Source organism: Thalassophryne amazonica, chromosome 21 (genome assembly GCF_902500255.1).
Source record: "Thalassophryne amazonica chromosome 21, fThaAma1.1, whole genome shotgun sequence".
In the NCBI taxonomy this organism is placed as follows: domain Eukaryota; kingdom Metazoa; phylum Chordata; class Actinopteri; order Batrachoidiformes; family Batrachoididae; genus Thalassophryne; species Thalassophryne amazonica.
The window spans coordinates 23,322,506-23,342,053 of record NC_047123.1 but is presented as its reverse complement, the minus strand read 5'-3'; the positions used below and the strand labels follow the sequence as shown (position 1 = coordinate 23,342,053).

The 19,548-nt window shown below is 41.4% G+C and overlaps 1 protein-coding gene across 1 annotated transcript in view; it reads right to left on the bottom strand.

The window, feature by feature from the left end:
• The window catches only part of syne1a (spectrin repeat containing, nuclear envelope 1a), a 218,844-nt gene that overhangs the window by 36,863 nt on the left and 162,433 nt on the right, over positions 1-19,548 (bottom strand). The window contains 15 exon segments of the mRNA XM_034162578.1: positions 561-761; positions 2,642-2,755; positions 3,540-3,641; positions 3,936-4,151; positions 6,566-6,733; positions 6,852-6,974; positions 7,223-7,373; positions 7,468-7,568; positions 7,648-7,779; positions 9,372-9,563; positions 10,795-10,968; positions 11,109-11,303; positions 11,521-11,682; positions 15,218-15,331; positions 18,857-18,997. Coding sequence (XP_034018469.1) covers positions 561-761; positions 2,642-2,755; positions 3,540-3,641; positions 3,936-4,151; positions 6,566-6,733; positions 6,852-6,974; positions 7,223-7,373; positions 7,468-7,568; positions 7,648-7,779; positions 9,372-9,563; positions 10,795-10,968; positions 11,109-11,303; positions 11,521-11,682; positions 15,218-15,331; positions 18,857-18,997 — 2,286 coding nt within the window.

Genomic DNA, 19,548 nt, shown 5'->3' with positions numbered 1-19,548 from the left:
GCTGAAAATGTCCCAGTTCTTGCATGGCCGGCATACACACCGGACATGTCACCCATTGAGCATGTTTGGGATGCTCTGGACCGGCGTATACGACAGCGTGTACCAGTTCCTGCCAATATCCAGCAACTTCGCACAGCCATTGAAGAGGAGTGGACCAACATTCCACAGGCCACAATTGACAACCTGATCAACTCTATGCGAAGGAGATGTGTTGCACTGTATGAGGCAAATGGTGGTCACACAGATACTGACTGGTATCCCCCCCCAATAAAACAAAACTGCACCTTTCAGAGTGGCCTTTTATTGTGGACAGTCTAAGGCACACCTGTGCACTAATCATGGTGTCTAATCAGCATCTTGATATGGCACACCTGTGAGGTGGGATGGATTATCTCAGATTTAGACTGGTTTGTGAACAATATTTGAAAGAAATGGTGATATTGTGTATGTGGAAAAAGTTTTAGATCTTTGAGTTCATCTCATACAAAATGGGAGCAAAACCAAAAGTGTTGCGTTTATATTTTTGTTGAGTGTAAATTTAATTTCATCATTCTTCTTACTTTGTGTTTGTCCAGCAACATCTGAACTTCTATGACGGAGGCTACTGTCATCTTCTGGTCAGCTGCCATCTTGTCCTGGGCAGTGTCCACCATGTCGGTGAGGTCACAGAGGGCGGCTTCATACTGAGTCTTAAGAGACAACCCATGGTTCAAGCTGCTCCGCCTGGACCCCATCATCAACACCAACTCTTCAAATGAATCCTACAAATAACCACAAATACTTCAGCCATTAAATGTAATAATGCTTAGCAACAGTCAATAAAAACACATGTTGACTGACATGGCCACTGTCTTCCTGTGCATTAGTGGCAGGCCTTGGAAGTTGTTGCCCACCCCCTCTCCAGTTCTGGTATTTGTCTTCCTATCTACTTAGCTTTGTGCAATATTTGCAGATTATTTGTGGTTCTTTTGCATCTAATTTCTTGAAATATAAAGTAACGTTTCATTTGGCTTAAGGCAGCATAAATGCTAATTAGGGAAGGGTTGGGTGCGTCTGTGTCGGCAAAGAGAGAAGTACTTCTAAGTGAAGAGTTCACACTATCAAGTCTTCTTGGAGTCATGAGCCCAACTCAACAAAACACTGCTTACTGATCTCGTGCCCACTTGCTGACTCAGTTAAAGGTTATAATCAGGTTATTTAAAATGAATATTCGGCAAGTCATCATCTATAACCCAGTTCAGCACTGTCATGACACTACCAACTACCGTATTTTCCAGACTATAAGTCGCACTTTTTTACATGTTTTGGCCTGGGGTGCGACCTATACTCCGGTGCGACTTATAAATGAAAAATATACCGGTAGGATCTCAATTAATTTACTGTAACAAAACAATTTTACGTGACAGAGTCAATCTATGTTTTAAAATGGCCACCAGAAAAGGAAATGCAATGCATCATGGGCACTGTAGTATGGTGGCCGTCCTATAGGTTATGCTGGTCGCGATAACCAATCAGAGAACAGAATGTTGGACGCGTATTCCTCACCTCACCCACAGCGTGAGAAGCTGACGAACACGGTGCTTGCTGTTATTCCGGCATGGCGAACAAAACAGCTTCAACCCTTGGATATCAGTGTGAGCAGAGTGTTTAAGTTGACGCTGAGAGCTGCGTGGGAGCACTGGGTGAGCGACGGTGGAGGATTAGCGTGTGCACTTGGAAGGAGCTGGCGTTGATGATTGTGAAAAGCGTTTGAAGCAGACGAACATCGTGTTTATTCCGGGACAGCTAACAAAACAGCTTCAACCCTTGGATATCAGTGTGAGCAGAGTTGACGCCGAGAGCTGCATGGGAGCACTGAGCGACGGCGGAGGATTAGCGTCTGCACTTGGAAGGAGCTGTATCGACACCGCTGGGCGGTCATGAGCTGCGCAGGTAGGCGCTGCATGGTTCGGCTCGCAATGTGGTCCGCAAAATACAAACATATCCGTAGGTAAAATGCAGCTCACGAGAGGGCACTCGAGGCTTGTGTGACTGTTCCTGCGACTTCTGACTACCATAGAAAAATAAAAATTTCAACGTTACTGATAACTTAACAAGACAACGGAGAAGGCCCGAAAAAATGCCACCAAAAAGAAAATCATACTCTGCAGATTACAAGTTAAGACTGGTTAAATATGCACCCGAAAACGGTAGCCGTCACAATATTATCATCTGAACTTTTCATGTTAACATACCTGTATGTCCATGGGACTTATAGTCCAGTGCAATTTATTTATGGTTTATTTTTCTTTATAATGGATAAAGTGGCTGGTGCGACTTATTTATGGTTTATTTTTCTTTATAATGGATAAAGTGGCTGGTGCGACTTATACTCCGGTGCGACTTATAGTCCGGAAAATACGGTAATACCCACTGCAGGATCTGGTGAAAACATTAGGAACGGCCAACTCTTGTTGTCACTTTGGTGTTTATTGTTGTCGTCCTTATAACTGTAGCCTGTAACAGTCACCAAATTGTCATGGGTTCATACTACACTGATGCAAAAATACAACTTGAAGGTGTTCATTACCCCAACAATCAAACAACCTCAAATATAAATGGCAATAGAGTACAGTTGGAATATTGGAGACCTGGAGCTTACCTGAAGTCGAAGTAGTTCTTGACTGAAGTCAGACTGGAGCCCATCGGCTTTGGCCTTTAGCTCAGTCATTCTCTGCTCAAAGTCCCTCAGACTGTCCTCAATATCTGAAAATGTCTACAAAGGAGGCAACATGTTCAGTATTTATATCCTCATGGCAGCCATTAACAATTCACTTCACCTTGGTGGCTTCTACACAAGATAACAATGAGAAATAGTGGAGGACCACAAGTGCCATGAAAACAGGAATGAAACATTTAATTTATTGGTAATTAACAGAGGTGGGACAAAGTCACTGTCAAGTCTTAGTGAGATAACCATGTGTCCCAATTTTCCACTTGGGACACAAAGTCTTTGTCAAGATATCATGTTCACAATGTTTACTAGACTCAGCCCCCTGGTGGCCACAATTAAATTCAAAACAACAGAGGTGGGACAAAGTCATTCTCAAGTCATCAACCTGCAAGTCCCAAGTCAAGTCTCAAGTCAGCTTGCAAACAATTGGTGGTCATTATGACTTGAGACTTGACTTGGGACTTGCAGATTGATGACTTGAGAGTGACCTGATGGTGATTTCGTACCACCTCTGGTAATTAATGTTGGGGGGGGGACTTCTTTCTGCTACCCTACAGTTGTTCAGGGTCAACACATGGATTTGGGATTTGGGACAAGTTTTACATCTGATGATCTTCCTGATGGAACTCCAGAAGAATCGATTTCCCAGCCAGCAAGTACTAATCATGACCTGCTCTGCTTCACTTCTGATAATAACAGATCATAAAGCTTACCATAATTAATTTATTCAGCGAAAGTGTATCTAATTAGTGTCCGAGGGACTCATATATTATACAGACGTTTCGCTGTGAAAGCATAAATGTTGTGTAGCACATACATGCTGTACCTCTATTTGTTTGAATGCAGGTCTGTCCAGACTTCCAGCCATCTTTTGTAGCAGCTGCTGTTTACTTTCACACAGCGCTGTAACCAGCATCCTCAGCTCATTCTGGCAAAAAAACAGAAGAGACAACACTGTCAAGTAAAATATGTTTCCCTGCCACCAATGAGTCATGCATCCTAACAAGACGATGGTAATATTTCTATATATCCGTAGTTGTGTGTATATGTGTATGTATATGTGTGTGTGCCTGCACGATAACTCTTACAGGTATGTGTGCTGACATAATATCTTGGGCCCGATTGCATAAGGAGGTCAAGGCTGTTTTTTTTGTTTTTTTTTACCCAACATGCTCCAATTTAGGTGAATCAGTGCAACTTCTTTCCTGTATAGCTTGTGTACCTGGAAGGTTGAGTGTTCTTGTAGTCGGTCCCTCATGCCCTCACAGTGCTGTAACAGAGTCCCGTCCAGCAGGCCCATCCTCTCCTGCAGCCCCTCCAGAGTGTCCTCCATCAGGGCGCGCTCCTCGCCTCCGCACAGCCAGCCCACCCCTCCACCCAGCAGGTCTCTGCACTGGTTCACCTCCATGTTCATCTCCTTCAGCTTCTTGTTTAGGCCCTGAAAGTGGAACTGAGATCAGCCTCACACAGGCCTAATAAATTATTTACAACCCCTGGCAATAATTATGGAATCACCGGCCTCGGAGGGTGTTCATTCAGTTGTTTAATTTTGTAGAAAAAAAGCAGATCACAGACATGACACAAAACTAAAGTCATTTCAAATGGCAACTTTCTGGCTTTAAGAAACACTATAAGAAATCAGGAAAAAAAATTGTGGCAGTCAGTAACGGTTAGTTTTTTAGACCAAGCAGAGGGAAAAAAATATGGACTCACTCAATTCTGAGGAATAAATTATGGAATCACCATGTAAATTTTCATCCCCAAAACTAACACCTGCATCAAATCAGATCTGCTCATTAGTCTGCATCTAAAAAGGAGTGATCACACCTTGGAGAGCTGTTGCACCAAGTGGACTGACATGAATCATGGCTCCAACACGAGCGATGTCAAATGAAACAAAGGAGAGGATTATCAAACTCTTAAAAGAGGGTAAATCATCATGCAATGTTGCAAAAGATGTTGGTTGTTCACAGTCAGCTGTGTCTAAACTCTGGACCAAATACAAACAACATGAGAAGGTTGTTAAAGGCAAGCATACTGGTAGGCCAAGGAAGACATCAAAGCGTCAAGACAGAAAACTTAAAGCAATATGTCTCAAAAATCGAAAATGCACAACAAAACAAATGGGGAACGAATGGGAGAAAACTGGAGTCGACATCTGTAAATGGACTGCACTGCATTTATATAGTGCTTTTCCATCTGTATCAGACACTCAAAGCGCTTTACAATAATGCCTCACATTCACCCCCATGTCAGGGTGCTGCCATACAAGGCACTCACTACACACCGGGAGCAATAGGGGATTAAAGGCCTTACCCAAGGGCTCTTAGTGATTTTCTAGTCAGGCGGGGATTTGAACCCATGATCTTCTGGACTCAAGCCCAACACTTTAACCACTAGACTATCACCTCCCCCTTTCGGTCTGTGACCGAAGTTTAAGAAACCGCCTAAAGGAAATGGGATTTACATACAGAAAAGCTAAATGAAAGCCATCATTAACACCTAAACAGAAAAAAATAAGGTTACAATGGGCTAAGGAAAAGCAATCATGGACTGTGGATGACTGGATGAAAGTCATATTCAGTGATGAATCTCGAATCTGCATTGGGCAAGGTGATGATGCTGGAACTTTTGTTTGGTGCCGTTCCAATGAGATTTATAAAAATGACTTCCTGAAGAAAACATGTACATTTCCACAGTCATTGATGATATGGGGCTGCATGTCAGGTAAAGGCACTGGGGAGATGGCTGTCATTACATCATCAATAAATGCACAAGTTTACGTTGATATTTTGGACACTTTTCTTATCCCATCAATTGAAAGGATGTTTGGGGATGATGAAATCATTTTTCAAGATGATAATGCATCTTGCCATAGAGCACAAACTTGCAAAAAGACACATAGGGTCAATGTCATGGCCTGCAAATAGTCCGGATCTTAATCCAATTGAAAATCTTTGGTGGAAGTTGAAGAAAATGGTCCATGACAAGGCTCCAACCTGCAAAGCTGATCTGGCAACAGCAATCAGAGAAAGTTGGAGCCAGATTGATGAAGAGTACTGTTTGTCACTCATTAAGTCCATGCCTCAGAGACTGCAAGCTGTTATAAAAGCCAGAGGTGGTGCAACAAAATAATAGTGATGTGTTGGAGCGTTCTTTTGTTTTTCATGATTCCATAATTTTTTCCTCAGAATTGAGTGATTCCATATTTTTTTCCCTCTGCTTGGTCTAAAAAGTAACCGTTACTGACTGCCACAATTTTTTTCCTGATTTCTTATAGTGTTTCTTAAAGCCAGAAAGTTGCCATTTGAAATGACTTTAGTTTTGTGTCATGTCTGTGATCTGCTTTTTTTCTACAAAATTAAACAACTGAATGAACATCCTCCGAGGCCGGTGATTCCATACTTTTTGCCAGGGGTTGTACTAATGCCAACGCAAGTCAATACAGAACGACAGCCACTGTGAGCAATACTTAATGTTTTTTAGACTTTACGTTTAATGGTGTGATTGCTTTTGGGAAGCTTGAAATTTACAAAGAAGAATATATTTTAAAATTTTCTTGATGAATACAGAAATAAACGCAGCAAACAAGGAGTCATTTTGGCATAATGATACTGAAACAGACTATAACATATGTCATCACTTTTTATGGTTGCTAATAATCAAAAAGTGGAAACATGGAGAAGATCTAAGTTTGGCCTTGGGCATGATCACTTTTTATGTCATCACAAAGACCTTGCTGGGATTAAAGTCTGACTGCTCTCTGTCCATTAGGGGAGGTGCACTTTCTATGAATGAGAGCTGTGCTTTGTAAATTAAATATTATATTTCTGTGTAAGTTAATCATCTCACTTCTAGATGAGAGAGCTGTGACTCCGTGTCCCCGTAGGGCAGCACAGGACAAGAGAGCAGCTGATTCTCTGCGTCATCCAACCACCTGGAGGCTGCTGATACAGCATCATACAGATCCTGAAGGACTGTTGCTTCACCTAAAGATAGCGTACCATCACCACCTACTGTCTGCAAAGAGGTGCAAACAAAACAAAGAAAGCTGTCAGTGAGGATGTTTCGCTTACCGATTAATGCCACAAAAGCTTCAAACTTAATTGAAAACTGAAACTAAGGGTGTGTGCATTACCTCTTCTGCAATTTGTCCCAGAGTTTGGCTGCAGGCTTCAAATAAAGCTTTGGGAGAGCTTTGGTTAGCGTATTCACCGCAGCACACCAGAGTGGGACTGGACAAACGGGACCGGTGGATAACCTACCCATTGCAGATATAAAAGGCTCAGTCTAAGTGTGGCAGGTAAATTAAACACTGATGGACAGGTGATTATGAGTGCTATATTGTATTTCTGAATCCTACACACTGTAGCTTTAAGAAATCATATTACACATTATGTTAAAGGAGCTTAAAGTCACATTTCAAAGCACTATGCAAAAACAAAAAGCCCATTTCAAACAAAAATGTTTCTTGCAAGAAAAACCTCATCTATGATGTGACATCTATACCGGGCTGAGCTGGTCCTGATCCAGGTAGTTGAGGGAGAATTGCAGCTTTGTGTTCTGATCTTTACTCAGGTTCTCCCAGCGCTGTCTCAGCTGCTCCGGAGGAGACAAGCACTCCGTCTCCAACAACACTCCTCCTGGTACAGAAACCTCACTGCGGGAAAGGGAGAAAGCAAATCAAATTTGAGGTTTTAGAGTTTTTCTTTATTCAGGAAATCAGAATGAAGTAACTGTGAAAGAAGACATACCCGTCCACACTGGGTGAGATTTGTTGACTAAGTAATTCTTCTCCAACACTGACGACAGACTGGAGCAGACGCCTCTGTTCAGCCACCTGCTCCTGCAGCTCCTAATAAATGCACCAGCTCCACTTAGTTAGAAAACGCTGTGATATAAAAAATATATACACAAGTTCAGCTTCTTCTCACCCTCTGCCGAAGTAGGTTCTCATGGTGCTGCTGTGTGCGTGTGGAACGAGCCTGGGACAGCCAGTCCTGGACGTTAGGACTCTGGGACAGAGATGAATCTGGTTCACTGTCCTCCTGCTCTTGCAAGGAACCCTGGGACAGAGACAATGTGATGTCAGCAATATGAGGTGGCTGCAGAATAGTCAAGGTTGATGTTTGCCTGTAGGAAGTTTGTATTCCTACAGAAAATTAGGAGCTAAAAAATGTAATTAAAAAAATACCATGACCGGATCAATACTGCATAATAATGCCAAATACCACCACCAGACCAATTGAATTCTAAATAAAGTGTTGTGAAATGCCATCACCAGAATGCAGCACATTCAAATGCCACCAGTTGTAATATAAATAACAAAAATCAATACAGATGAATATACCTGTACAGTATTTAGCACAGTGCTTTAATTTTCCCTCAAAATATTTTATTTTACAAAGTATATCTCATCATTTTTAAATGATTTATCTATTAAAGAGTAAAAACTGAAGGAAATCAATTGTAAGGCCTGAAAAAAGTTTCTGTAGGAAGTAATTTAGACATAAGGTCAAGTGAGAGGGGGAAGTGTTGGCTTTTTAAATACTTGTAAGACACTAGACTCATCGAGAGGATTTAATACTGCTATAACGGACTGATGCAGAAGGTGGCAGCAATGCAACAATAAGGATGTCGGCTGCCATTAAACACCATAGAAGAAGAAGGGGTGTGCTTGATTTTAACCACAGGGTCACATTTTTGAGAGGAGTGCATTTTGTGTCAAAATAAAGCTATATATATATATATATATATATATATATATATATATATATGGCTTTAGTTGTATATGACGATATGAATGGTACATGGGAACAAATTTTGACAGAAATCCGTATACAAACTTATGTTTTACAGGACAGAGACACCACGGAGGGCACCATCTTGAAAGTACAAATGTTACAATGTCAAAATAAAGGTTTTAAAAATAAAATCCAAAAATTATCATAATAAAAGATGAACATCATCGTGCCATGCACAAGCCATATCTGAAAGCTGAGTTTGATCTGACAAACAGTCAGAGAGCTATGGGAGCCAAATATTGCGACATATACACACACACAGACATTTCTTGCTGTACAAATAGATTAGTTATTTAAAGGAAACCACAGACTAATATTTGAATCAATCATTATGAAGAATTAAGCTGATCAACCTCTTGTAATTGACAAATATCATGTTTAAAAAAAACAAAACAGCAAAAGTTCAAATGTCTCCCATGTGTCTTCATGCACATATTTATATGGTGCAGCTCCACTGTGTGATGTTTCACTGTAACCCATAAAGCAGCTTTAGAAGAGTTGCTAAATACGTAAATGTCATTAAGACACCTTATGCATTTCATTTGTATTAGTACGCGATGATGATGCAGTTTTCTCCTGTCTAGTGCCTTTGTAAGACAACACAGCTTTTGTTGTCCCGTAATGGAAAACAGTGGACTTTTATGGAGGAGCATGTCATGGCTTTCAGTACAATACTGCCATTGATACCATTCCTCAATGCAACATCACACAGCACAGTGCAACAAAATGACATTTGGCAGAGCGAGTAGGACAAAGCAAAGACAGAAGGGGAATGGAAGAAAAAAAAAAATTAGTGGGTACAACTTTAGGAGTAGAACACTTGAGTAGCAGGTCCTAGAATGCTCATATCTCACCTGTATATCAACCTGTTTGTCCTGCAGCATCTGCTGCAGCTCCATCAGGCTGTCTTTAAGGGAGCGCAGTTTGACGCTGAGCTGTTCCGCCTCACTCTTGGTCTCGGCCCGACCCTCCAACCGCAAGCTCTCGCTGTGGACAGACAGCTCCGACAGATACGACACCTTCTGCTCGATCTCAAACAGCATGTTCTAGAGCGACAACAACATGATGACAGTAAGATCTGGATCACTGGGCATGAGAAAAACAGGCATCAAGACTTTGTAGCCAAAATTACCTGAAAATGCATCCATTTTCAGATGTTCTGTCTGAAATGAGATCCATGTACTCTGCACGATAGACCGAATGTGCACAATAGGACCCCTTTAAGGCTTTAATGCTTCATATTCCCAAGTTTCCTTCCATTCCTCCAGTTTAGTGGCTTCCCTTTCTTTCCCTACCATTGCTCATTTTTGACTGAATGCTGTGTTTACTAATGTAGGATAAAATCCACACAGACCAAATCTGTAGACCTGAGCTCCAGACGAACCATATGTGAGTTATAATCAGCTTAATGTCTCCCAAGTGTTCCAAGTCCACACTGAAGGACTGACACATGAAAACCAATACTTGAATACCTCCTGTATTTATTTGGTTAGACAGGTAGAATCACAAGCCGTATTGTATTTCAGGAGAACCTTCCTACACATCATTCACACAAGAAATCAAGAAGGTCAAACAGAATGTATAGAGCGAGGCACAATATTTTATTTTTACATCACTCATCTTGAGCTTTGATCTTTGAAATATGCAGTTAACTGTCTGGCTTTGATCTCCAAATTAGGATTCAAGGAATCAATCAAGGGGCTGATCCAGACTTTTGATGCTGATCACTGAACTAATCGGTGATCCTCATTGCAGGATCTAAGGAATTACAATCACAGATCAAAGCCACGATCAGGATCAAAGGAATTAGGATCAAAGGGCTGGGCCAGATTTTGATTGTGATTACCAAATTAATCGGTAATCGTCATTACAGGATTCAATGAATCCGGTCAAATCTCAACATTCAAAGGCAGGATTATGATCAAAATAATTAAGATCAAAGTCACAGATCAAAATCAAGCTCAACTCTTGATCTGGATCCGTAACAGATTGTCTTTGACCTAAGGCATATGGCTTCATGAGATTTCACTGAAACCCACTCATGTCCTTTTGAGATATACTTTTGAATAACTAACTAACCAACGGACAGACAAACAGCAATGAAAATATTACCTCCCTGGAGGACATAATGAACACTTATTTAGAGAAATATTTACCTTTTTTTTCCTCCAAACGCTCGATTTTACATTGACTTTATCCTTTGATAAGATGGTTCAAATCTTGACCAAAATTCAACAGTATCTCTGTGCACAATTCATTCTGAATTGATTGGTATACCTGACAGTCAATAAGCTGCTCTTCCATGTCCATGTCTTCATTTGAGGGCTGAAGGGCGGAGCATAGCGTTGCACGAGTGCTGAGCAGCCAGTGGTCAAGCTCCTCCGCCTCACTGTGGTAACGCTGGAGTGCCTGCTCCTGTCGCTGCTCTTCTAGTTGTTCACTGAGTTTCTCCTGTTGTCATTAATAAAAAAAAGGTTTAGGCTGCACAGGCGTGCAAAAGGTCAAATCTTCACAACAGTTTGCCAGTTAAGAGATGTTAATAATAGAAACCTTTTCAGTGTATGTCTGCATATGTGTTTCCAAACACCCACCTCCAGCAGCTGCCGTTTTCCAGAGGCTTTCATGCGAATGGTGGCCATCCTCTCTCCCAGCACAGTGAGGGTGGAATGCAGAGCCAGCTGGTCGCCGGCATCGCCGTCGCCATCGGCGTCCGCCAGCTCTTCAGAGAAACACATCTGCAGCTCACCGATCTCATCCTGCAGCATCAGAATCTCATCCATCAAAGCCTGCATTGATGGACACAAAATGTTGAAGAAGACAGTGAAAATGCCAGAAAAAGGGAAGTTTGGCCAAAATCGAACTGCATCAGCTGCAGCTGTGCTAGTTGGCTTGGGGAATATTGCCTTCAGTCTCCACAAGCATGACAGTTAATTGCTCAGACGCTCCAGGTCGAGATGTGAATGAAACGTTTTGAAGGCCCTCTCCCCTTGCTAAAGCTCTCACCTGGTGTGCAGCCATCTGGCTCTCGGGACTCTTGCTGGGCTCCAGGCCCTCGTTGAGTGCTGCCTCGATGGACTCCATCTTGGTGGAAATCGACTGCAGGGACTCCTGATAATGCTGCTGCCGCTCAAGAGCCTCGTACAGACTCTTCTGCTTCTCGTTGATCTGTAGAAGATGTTAAGAGCCGCAAAGTGTGAAAGAAACGTATAATTAAATAAAGGTGAACTGAGCTAAATCATAATCATTCATTGGAGCCAGTGTTGGTTCAATGTCATTCTCAAGGACACATGGACATAGAGGAGTACCTGTAGATTTATCTACCAGCCTTATAGTTTAAAGGACTCACACTTTTATTGTTTTTTTTTGTTTTTTTTACAAACCTTGTTATATTAAAACATAGGTAGTAATCAAGCCTCTGATTGCTGTAGTCATCATTGACAACTGGCATCATTTGCCAGAAATAATTTCTTGAAAAATTTGTTTAGGAAAGAGTTTGTGAGAATTGAAGGGACAGAAACAACAGAAATCTACCCATAAACTCAAAAAAGAAACATAATTGCTGGGGCCCCGTCTGTTATCAGGTTTTAGTTGGTTTAGTCTACCTCTTTGTCAGTCTGTTTTCATTGTTCTCAGTTCCATGGTCTGTCTTAGTCTGTTTCTCTATCTTCACTCTTCTTCTGCACTGATCTACTCTGCTTCTCTTTATCTTCCTCTTGTGTTCTGGTGGGTTCCTTACATGTCTGTTCCTCTCTGCCTCCCTCTGGTGTTCTTCTGGGTTCTTTACATGTCCTTGGGCTTTGACTGAGCACCTGTATGGAGTCCACACCTGCCCCAAATCAATCCCTAATCAACTATGACATCCTGCTCCTTACCAAGTCCCTGTAATTTCTCCTTTTGTCTAGCTGTCTTGTAAGTACACAGTTTGGCTCTGCGCTTTAATTCTTGCTGTGTCTACTTCTTGGAGAAGATTTCTGTCTTTACTCTCCCTCTGTTGAGGAAACAGTTGGGACTTTGTTCTTCTGAATGTTTTTGTCCATGAAGGCTGAGCGTCTGTTTAGTTTATACACTCCTTCCTCACAAGAGTTTTTGGATGAACTGTTCTTTGAGGAGGAAGTTTCTCAGCCTGTCTGCATCAATACCACAATATGATATTTGAGTTTTTGTCTGCACCTGGAAAAAAGAAGTACTTGAGTTATTCTGCACCAATTACACCGATACCAAAAGACAATATTTGAGTTTTTGCCTACCCTTGAAAATAGCAGTTACTCTGAAGTGGTAATGCACGATACCAAAGGTGATATTTGAGTTTTGTCTGCACTTGCTAAAGAAGATTCCTAAGTTACTCCACACTTCTAAGAGATAGAATCCTGAGTTCCCCTGCACTGATATTAAAGAAGATATCGGAGTTTTATATGCACGAGAAGTAACCTGAATTTTGTCTGCACCGATACTAGGACAATTCTGGAGTTCCTGTTTGCACTAAAACACCTGCATTTGGTCTGCACCGACACGGTAGAAGAAGCCTGAGTTGTTGACTGTACCTTTAGTAAAAGAAGCCCTAAGTTCCTCTGGACTCCTGACCAAGAAGATGAGCCTTGGAGTCAGTCTGCTCTGTGATCTGACTTATTTCTACTCATGTCTAATAAACTGTTCTTTTTCTCCATCCCATTGTCCTGGCTACTCTGCCTTGTGGGGTTATCTGACCCTGTTCCTGGCTCCACCACTGAACTGTGACAATGATGGTAGCACTCTCTTTTGCAAATGTTGGACGGTTAGTGGTTAAAGAAATCTGACTAGCTACCTCCATATCTTTTTATTATTATTATTTCACTTTTTGCATGCACAAATTGCTAACACACCTGTCTCTTAAAGGCAGTGATAGATGACGTGCTGATTGATTTTTATCTCCTGTTATGCCCATGCTTAACTACACTCAACAAAAATATAAACGCAACACTTTTGGTTTTGCTCCCATTTTGTATGAGATGAACTCAAAGATCTAAAACTTTTTCCACATACACAATATCACCATTTCCCTCAAATATTGTTCACAAACCAGTCTAAATCTGTGATAGTGAGCACTTCTCCTTTGCTGAGATAATCCATCCCACCTCACAGGTGTGCCATATCAAGATGCTGATTAGACACCATGATTAGTGCACAGGTGTGCCTTAGACTGCCCACAATAAAAGGCCACTCTGAAAGGTGCAGTTTTGTTTTATTGGGGGGGGGGGGGGGGATACCAGTCAGTATCTGGTGTGACCACCATTTGCCTCATGCAGTGCAACACATCTCCTTCGCATAGAGTTGATCAGGTTGTCAATTGTGGCCTGTGGAACGTTGGTCCACTCCTCTTCAATGGCTGTGCGAAGTTGCTGGATATTGGCAGGAACTGGTACACGCTGTCGTATACGCCGGTCCAGAGCATCCCAAACATGCTCAATGGGTGACATGTCCGGTGAGTATGCCGGCCATGCAAGAACTGGTTCATTTTCAGCTTCCAAGAATTGTGTACAGATCCTTGCAACATGGGGCCGTACATTATCCTGCTGCAACATGAGGTGATGTTCTTGGATGTATGGCACAACAATGGGCCTCAGGATCTCATCACGGTATCTCACCCACACGACGCCACACACGCTGTCTGCCATCTGCCCTGAACAGTGTGAACTGGGATTCATCCATGAAGAGAACACCTCTCCAACGTGCCAAACGCCAGCGAATGTGAGCATTTGCCCACTCAAGTCGGTTACGACGACAAACTGGAGTCAGGTCGAGACCCCAATGAGGACGACGAGCATGCAGATGAGCTTCCCTGAGACGGTTTCTGACAGTTTGTGCAGAAATTCTTTGGTTATGCAAACCGATTGTTTCAGCAGCTGTCCGAGTGGCTGGTCTCAGACGATCTTGGAGGTGAACATGCTGGATGTGGAGGTCCTGGGCTGGTGTGGTTACACGTGGTCTGCGGTTGTGAGGCTGGTTGGATGTACTGCCAAATTCTCTGAAACACCTTTGGAGACGGCTTATGGTAGAGAAATGAACATTCAATACACGAGCAACAGCTCTGGTTGACATTCCTGCTGTCAGCATGCCAATTACACGCTCCCTCAAATCTTGCGACATCTGTGGCATTGTGCTGTGTGATAAAACTGCACCTTTCAGAGTGGCCTTTTATTGTGGACAGTCTAAGGCACACCTGTGCACTAATCATGGTGTCTAATCAGCATCTTTATGGCACACCTGTGAGGTGGGATGGATTATCTCAGCAAAGGAGAAGTGCTCACTATCACAGATTTAGACTGGTTTGTGAACAATATTTGAAGGAAATGGTGATATTGTGTATGTGGAAAAAGTTTTAGATCTTTGAGTTCATCTCATACGAAATGGGAGCAAAACCAAAAGTGTTGCGTTTATATTTTTGTTGAGTGTAATTGCGTTCACACCCTGTGAATAGATTATTTGGGAGTTATGAGAATGGACAGGATTATGAATGAACACATCAGAGAAAGGCAGGACAAAGTCAGAGGTAAGATTAAGATGTTTTGGACATGTGCAAAGGGCTGACCCAGGGTATATAGGAAGAAGGATGCTGAGGATGGAGCCACAAGGCAGGAGAAGCAGAAGGCCAAAGAGTAGGTTTATGGATGTGCTGAGGGAGAACATGCTGGTGTGAAGTGGCATAGAATTTTAGTTGGCATACCACATTCTTGAGTGTTTCCCATGACCTCTGCAGGTCATCCAGATTAGCGGTGCTGGTCTCCATAGATGGGTCATACAGTTCCTGCAGGGGTGCTCGACTTAGACCAGCTCGACTCTGTTACACAACAACACAGTTTTACTTTTTTGGTGTGCAGGTGTGTTATGAATAGTACATGCACACATCTGTGTGTCTAAAAAGTGACAGTGCCTATAGTATTATAAGTAAAGTGAAGGTTTGCTGCAGTGTGGCCAAACATTCATTATAAACTTCTATAAAAGGAGTTAAACACATTTTTACATAATATGACCCTTTTTGCACATCTAATGTTCTGTAGTGCACTTATTAAATAAATGTCTGATTACAGCCATGCACCTTCCTTGGAAACTAAAGTGAAATGGCATTTTTTTTCTTTTAAGCATTAAATTATTATGGTAATCAACATGCCAATACTCTTTGCTCCAAAATGTACGAGCCAGAATGCCAGTGGTAATCAACACCTTGTTCTGTTTCATATCTTTGTTGTTGCTCACAGAATATACAAAGGAGGAAAATTCCAGAATTGAACTCGGACCATATCAGAATTCAACTGTGCAAGACTTCCAGAAGTGTACAACGGTGTCTTTCCAGATACAGAAGATGATCCTCATCTGAAACCTAAAACATTCAACAAAGTAATTTGCAAAGCTGCTCACCAACTGAGACATTAGTAGTTTGTTCCAAAACCGGTGTCGCAGACCAAATGGTCCGCCCCTAAAAATCTGTCCACCTTTTGCATCTGCGCATGCATCATTTCGGACCACAGCAGCACATCTGAGACAGAGTCTTTTCATGCAAAACGATCAAATGGATTAATGGGATTATTAACGATCAGATGATAAAGGTAAAACCTATTAAATCATTCTAAAGTCCGTTTTAAGCAGAAACAAAGCCGTTTTAAGCAGAAACTCGATGAAATTCCGTGACGCTTTGAAATGACCGATGTGCAGTGAACTCATCAGCTAACGGCTCGTTTAGCCGCTCAGATCACTTCTGCTGCCTTTTATGATGAAATAATGCTGAATTTATGTGGAAATGATTGTTGCACTAAAGGTTCAGATATCTGTCGCTGAGATAGATGATGACTGGTGTGCAGTTTGAAGCAGAAACGAAGCGATAATCCGCAAACCATGTCATTGGGGGGGACCGATTTTTAGGGGGACATTTGGTCGGCGACACCGGAAGCGTGCAGCACCGTTCCAAAAATGGAATGCAATTTAGGGAGTGCAAACTCTTCTGGGTTTGTCCACCTTTGCATACTGCGCAGAATATTTCAATCTCACCATCAGTCAAATAAAAATCTGCAGGATTATTTAAAACTCTCCTGTGAACCTTCATCACTTTCAAGTTGACTCACACGTTGTCTTTGACCTCAACAATTTATCTTCTTTCACTGGTTAGTTAAGAAAAGCTCCCTGACACGTCATTAAACATAAATGTCTCCACTGATACATTTTGCACTAATGGTGGGGAAAAAAATGAAATGGATCCTTGTTGTGTCCCGTTGAACATACTTACTTGTATAGCTTAAACATATTACACTGAAAGCCGTTTTGTGGCGTCCAAACTCTGGTTTGACAAGACGCAGCAAAATTATCTTGGCAAGTGATAATTTTGTCTGAGTAATGGAAAGCTATGCTGATAAGCAAAGAACACAAGGGCAGAACAGCACGTATTTGGCTGTTTGGGAAGTGGGTGGGGTGGGGTGGATGAGGTACAACACTGCAAAACCTGTCCACTGGAACAAGTCATTTAGTCACAAACACTCTATTACTACACTATATTACTATTTATAACAAATCAAAATCTATACAAATAAGAAACACCATTGTTTTGTTGGTCTTTGATACCTTAAATTCTTTAAAATCTTTCATATCATTAATAAAAAAAAAAAAAACAAGTCGGAAATCAGTCTGCTTGTATCAATGTCAAAATCCTTTGGAATCAGTTAAAGAATCTCGTGCCAAAATGATTTCAATATGAGGTTAAAGGACCATACTGGACATTCTGAGTAGAAAACACATAAGCATCGTAAATGTTACATGTAAATACTTTCTAAAATGTTATATTAGAAGCATTTCTACCTATGTTTCCTGGATGTCATTGACTTCAGTTCTTTGATTCACCATTAAATTCAACTTGCAGATACTTGAAGTTGTCCTGATGGTAATTTACCATTGTAAACAATTTCACTACTCTAATTTAGATTTTTTATTTTTTTTTTTTTTTTTTTGCAGTGGAAAGTGACTAACATTTCACTGGAAAGTGCTGCCATAAAAAGTTGAGTTTCCAAATTGTGCAGCTGATAACCTATTTCAGATAAAGCTTTCAAATAATGGCACAGCACCATATTTGACGAAAATACTCCTTAAACATGACACTTTTGTAAATGCCCATAGGCCGCTCAAATTTGGCAGCCATTTTCCAAGATGGCTGCCATGCTTGGGATGGAAATTTGGTTAGAGATATGCACAGACTTGCCTAATGTTGATTATCCTAGCACCAAACCACATCTTGTAAACTATATAGACTCCAAATGTGACACTGCACAAGCCATTCCTCAACTCAAGCAGCATTACTTAAACATACTAAAGCATGCTGCCTCCTAGTATGGAGCCCTGGGCTTGATTCCTGGTCATGCTATCTCTCTGTGTGGGTTTCTATAGGGCTTACATCTTTATAGTCAAGAACTTACTTTTGGACATCAAGAACATTCAAACTAGTGCACATGGTGTGATTCTGTGCAATTCAAATTGCCAGAATGCTGTCCAGTTTTTACCTCCCTTGAAAATTCAAAGTGGCCTGTGAGCTTTTTCAAAAGAGCAAAGTCTATGGAGTAGTGTTTTTTGTTTTTTACCATATTTTGGTGCTTGTACCACCATTTGACAAAGTATTTCAGTTACTTTCTGCATTAAAATGGACTGATTATTTTTGCTGGACCAATGTTTGGCAAATTTTTTATCATCTTTGCTCAATGTAAGAACATGACTGGAATCCAAAGGAATTAGAACTTTTTTTTTTTTGCTTTCAAAAACTCTAAATCTTTGTCCAATTTCTTGTTAAAATATCTAATTACACTCAATATTAGACACAATCAATAAATGTCAGTAAGCTATAAGGACTTGTTTTTAGACAGAATTATTCTTATTTTAAACTGAAAAATAAAAAGTTTGCCAATTGCAGTTGCCAATGGAATAAATCAAAATTCCAGATATTTAAGAAGCATAGTCTAAAAACAAGTCATATCTTACTGAAATTACACTTGTGATTGCAGTTGTCTTATATTCGTTGTAATTATATATTCTGACTAGAAATTGGACAAATATGTTTTAGGGGTTTTGCAGTGCAGTAACAATGCTTCTGTATTTTCAGTTTAAATAAAAAAAAAGAGCTATGAATTATTTTTAGACTAAATATTTGACTTTTAAATAGACATTTTTGCAGCAAGGGTTGAGGCTTTGTGCACGGTTAGTCTGTTATTGTGAGCTTCAAAACGTGAAATGAAAAAAGGGCGGCGTGGACGGCGGGGTCAGCTCAGGTCGTGCTGGGGGTCTTCAGAGGAAACTGGGGTGGGGCGGGGCGGGGGGGGGGGGTATGCAGTACCTGGTTAAGAGGAGCATCAGCGTTAGCCCCCGGGGAGGGGGAGCGGCAGGCAGGGGGAGAGGAAACCTCACTGTTGGTGCACTCCTCCCCTGACTCCTCTGTCACAGGGGAGAGGAGCGTGTGGCAACGGCCGGCTGTCATCTGACCACATACACACACATCAAAGCAGCAGATGGAGGAAAAAGGGAGCGGGAACAAACAGAAAATCCGCAGATGAAAGGAGCGAGAGCACACAAAGAAAGGAAAAAAGAACAAAGAGAAAGAAATTGCATAAAAAAATTAATAGGGAAGTGCAGGTTATGGTGACTGCATAGAGCAAACAGCTGATTAAATCAGCATTAAATAACATGACAGAAGACCCATAAGAGCTCATAACTGCTGCTGATAGGAAACAGCATTAAAACAGATACAGTGACTCAGTATTGTCCTGTGAGAGCACACAGAAAGAGGGCGCAAACTGCTGATTCTGAACGAGGTACTCGAACCTGACAGGATGCATCAGATGAAAGGAATTTGTGTTATCAGGAAACTAACACACACAGTATAGTACAGTATGGACTGAAAGAACTATTGTATCACGTTCCTGTCATCCATCAACTGCTGACTCAACACCATTAAAATGACATAAGTCACAAACAAGGTAAAGCAGCCAGAAGAACGCATGTTCCAGAGAGATCAAGGCTCAAACTTGC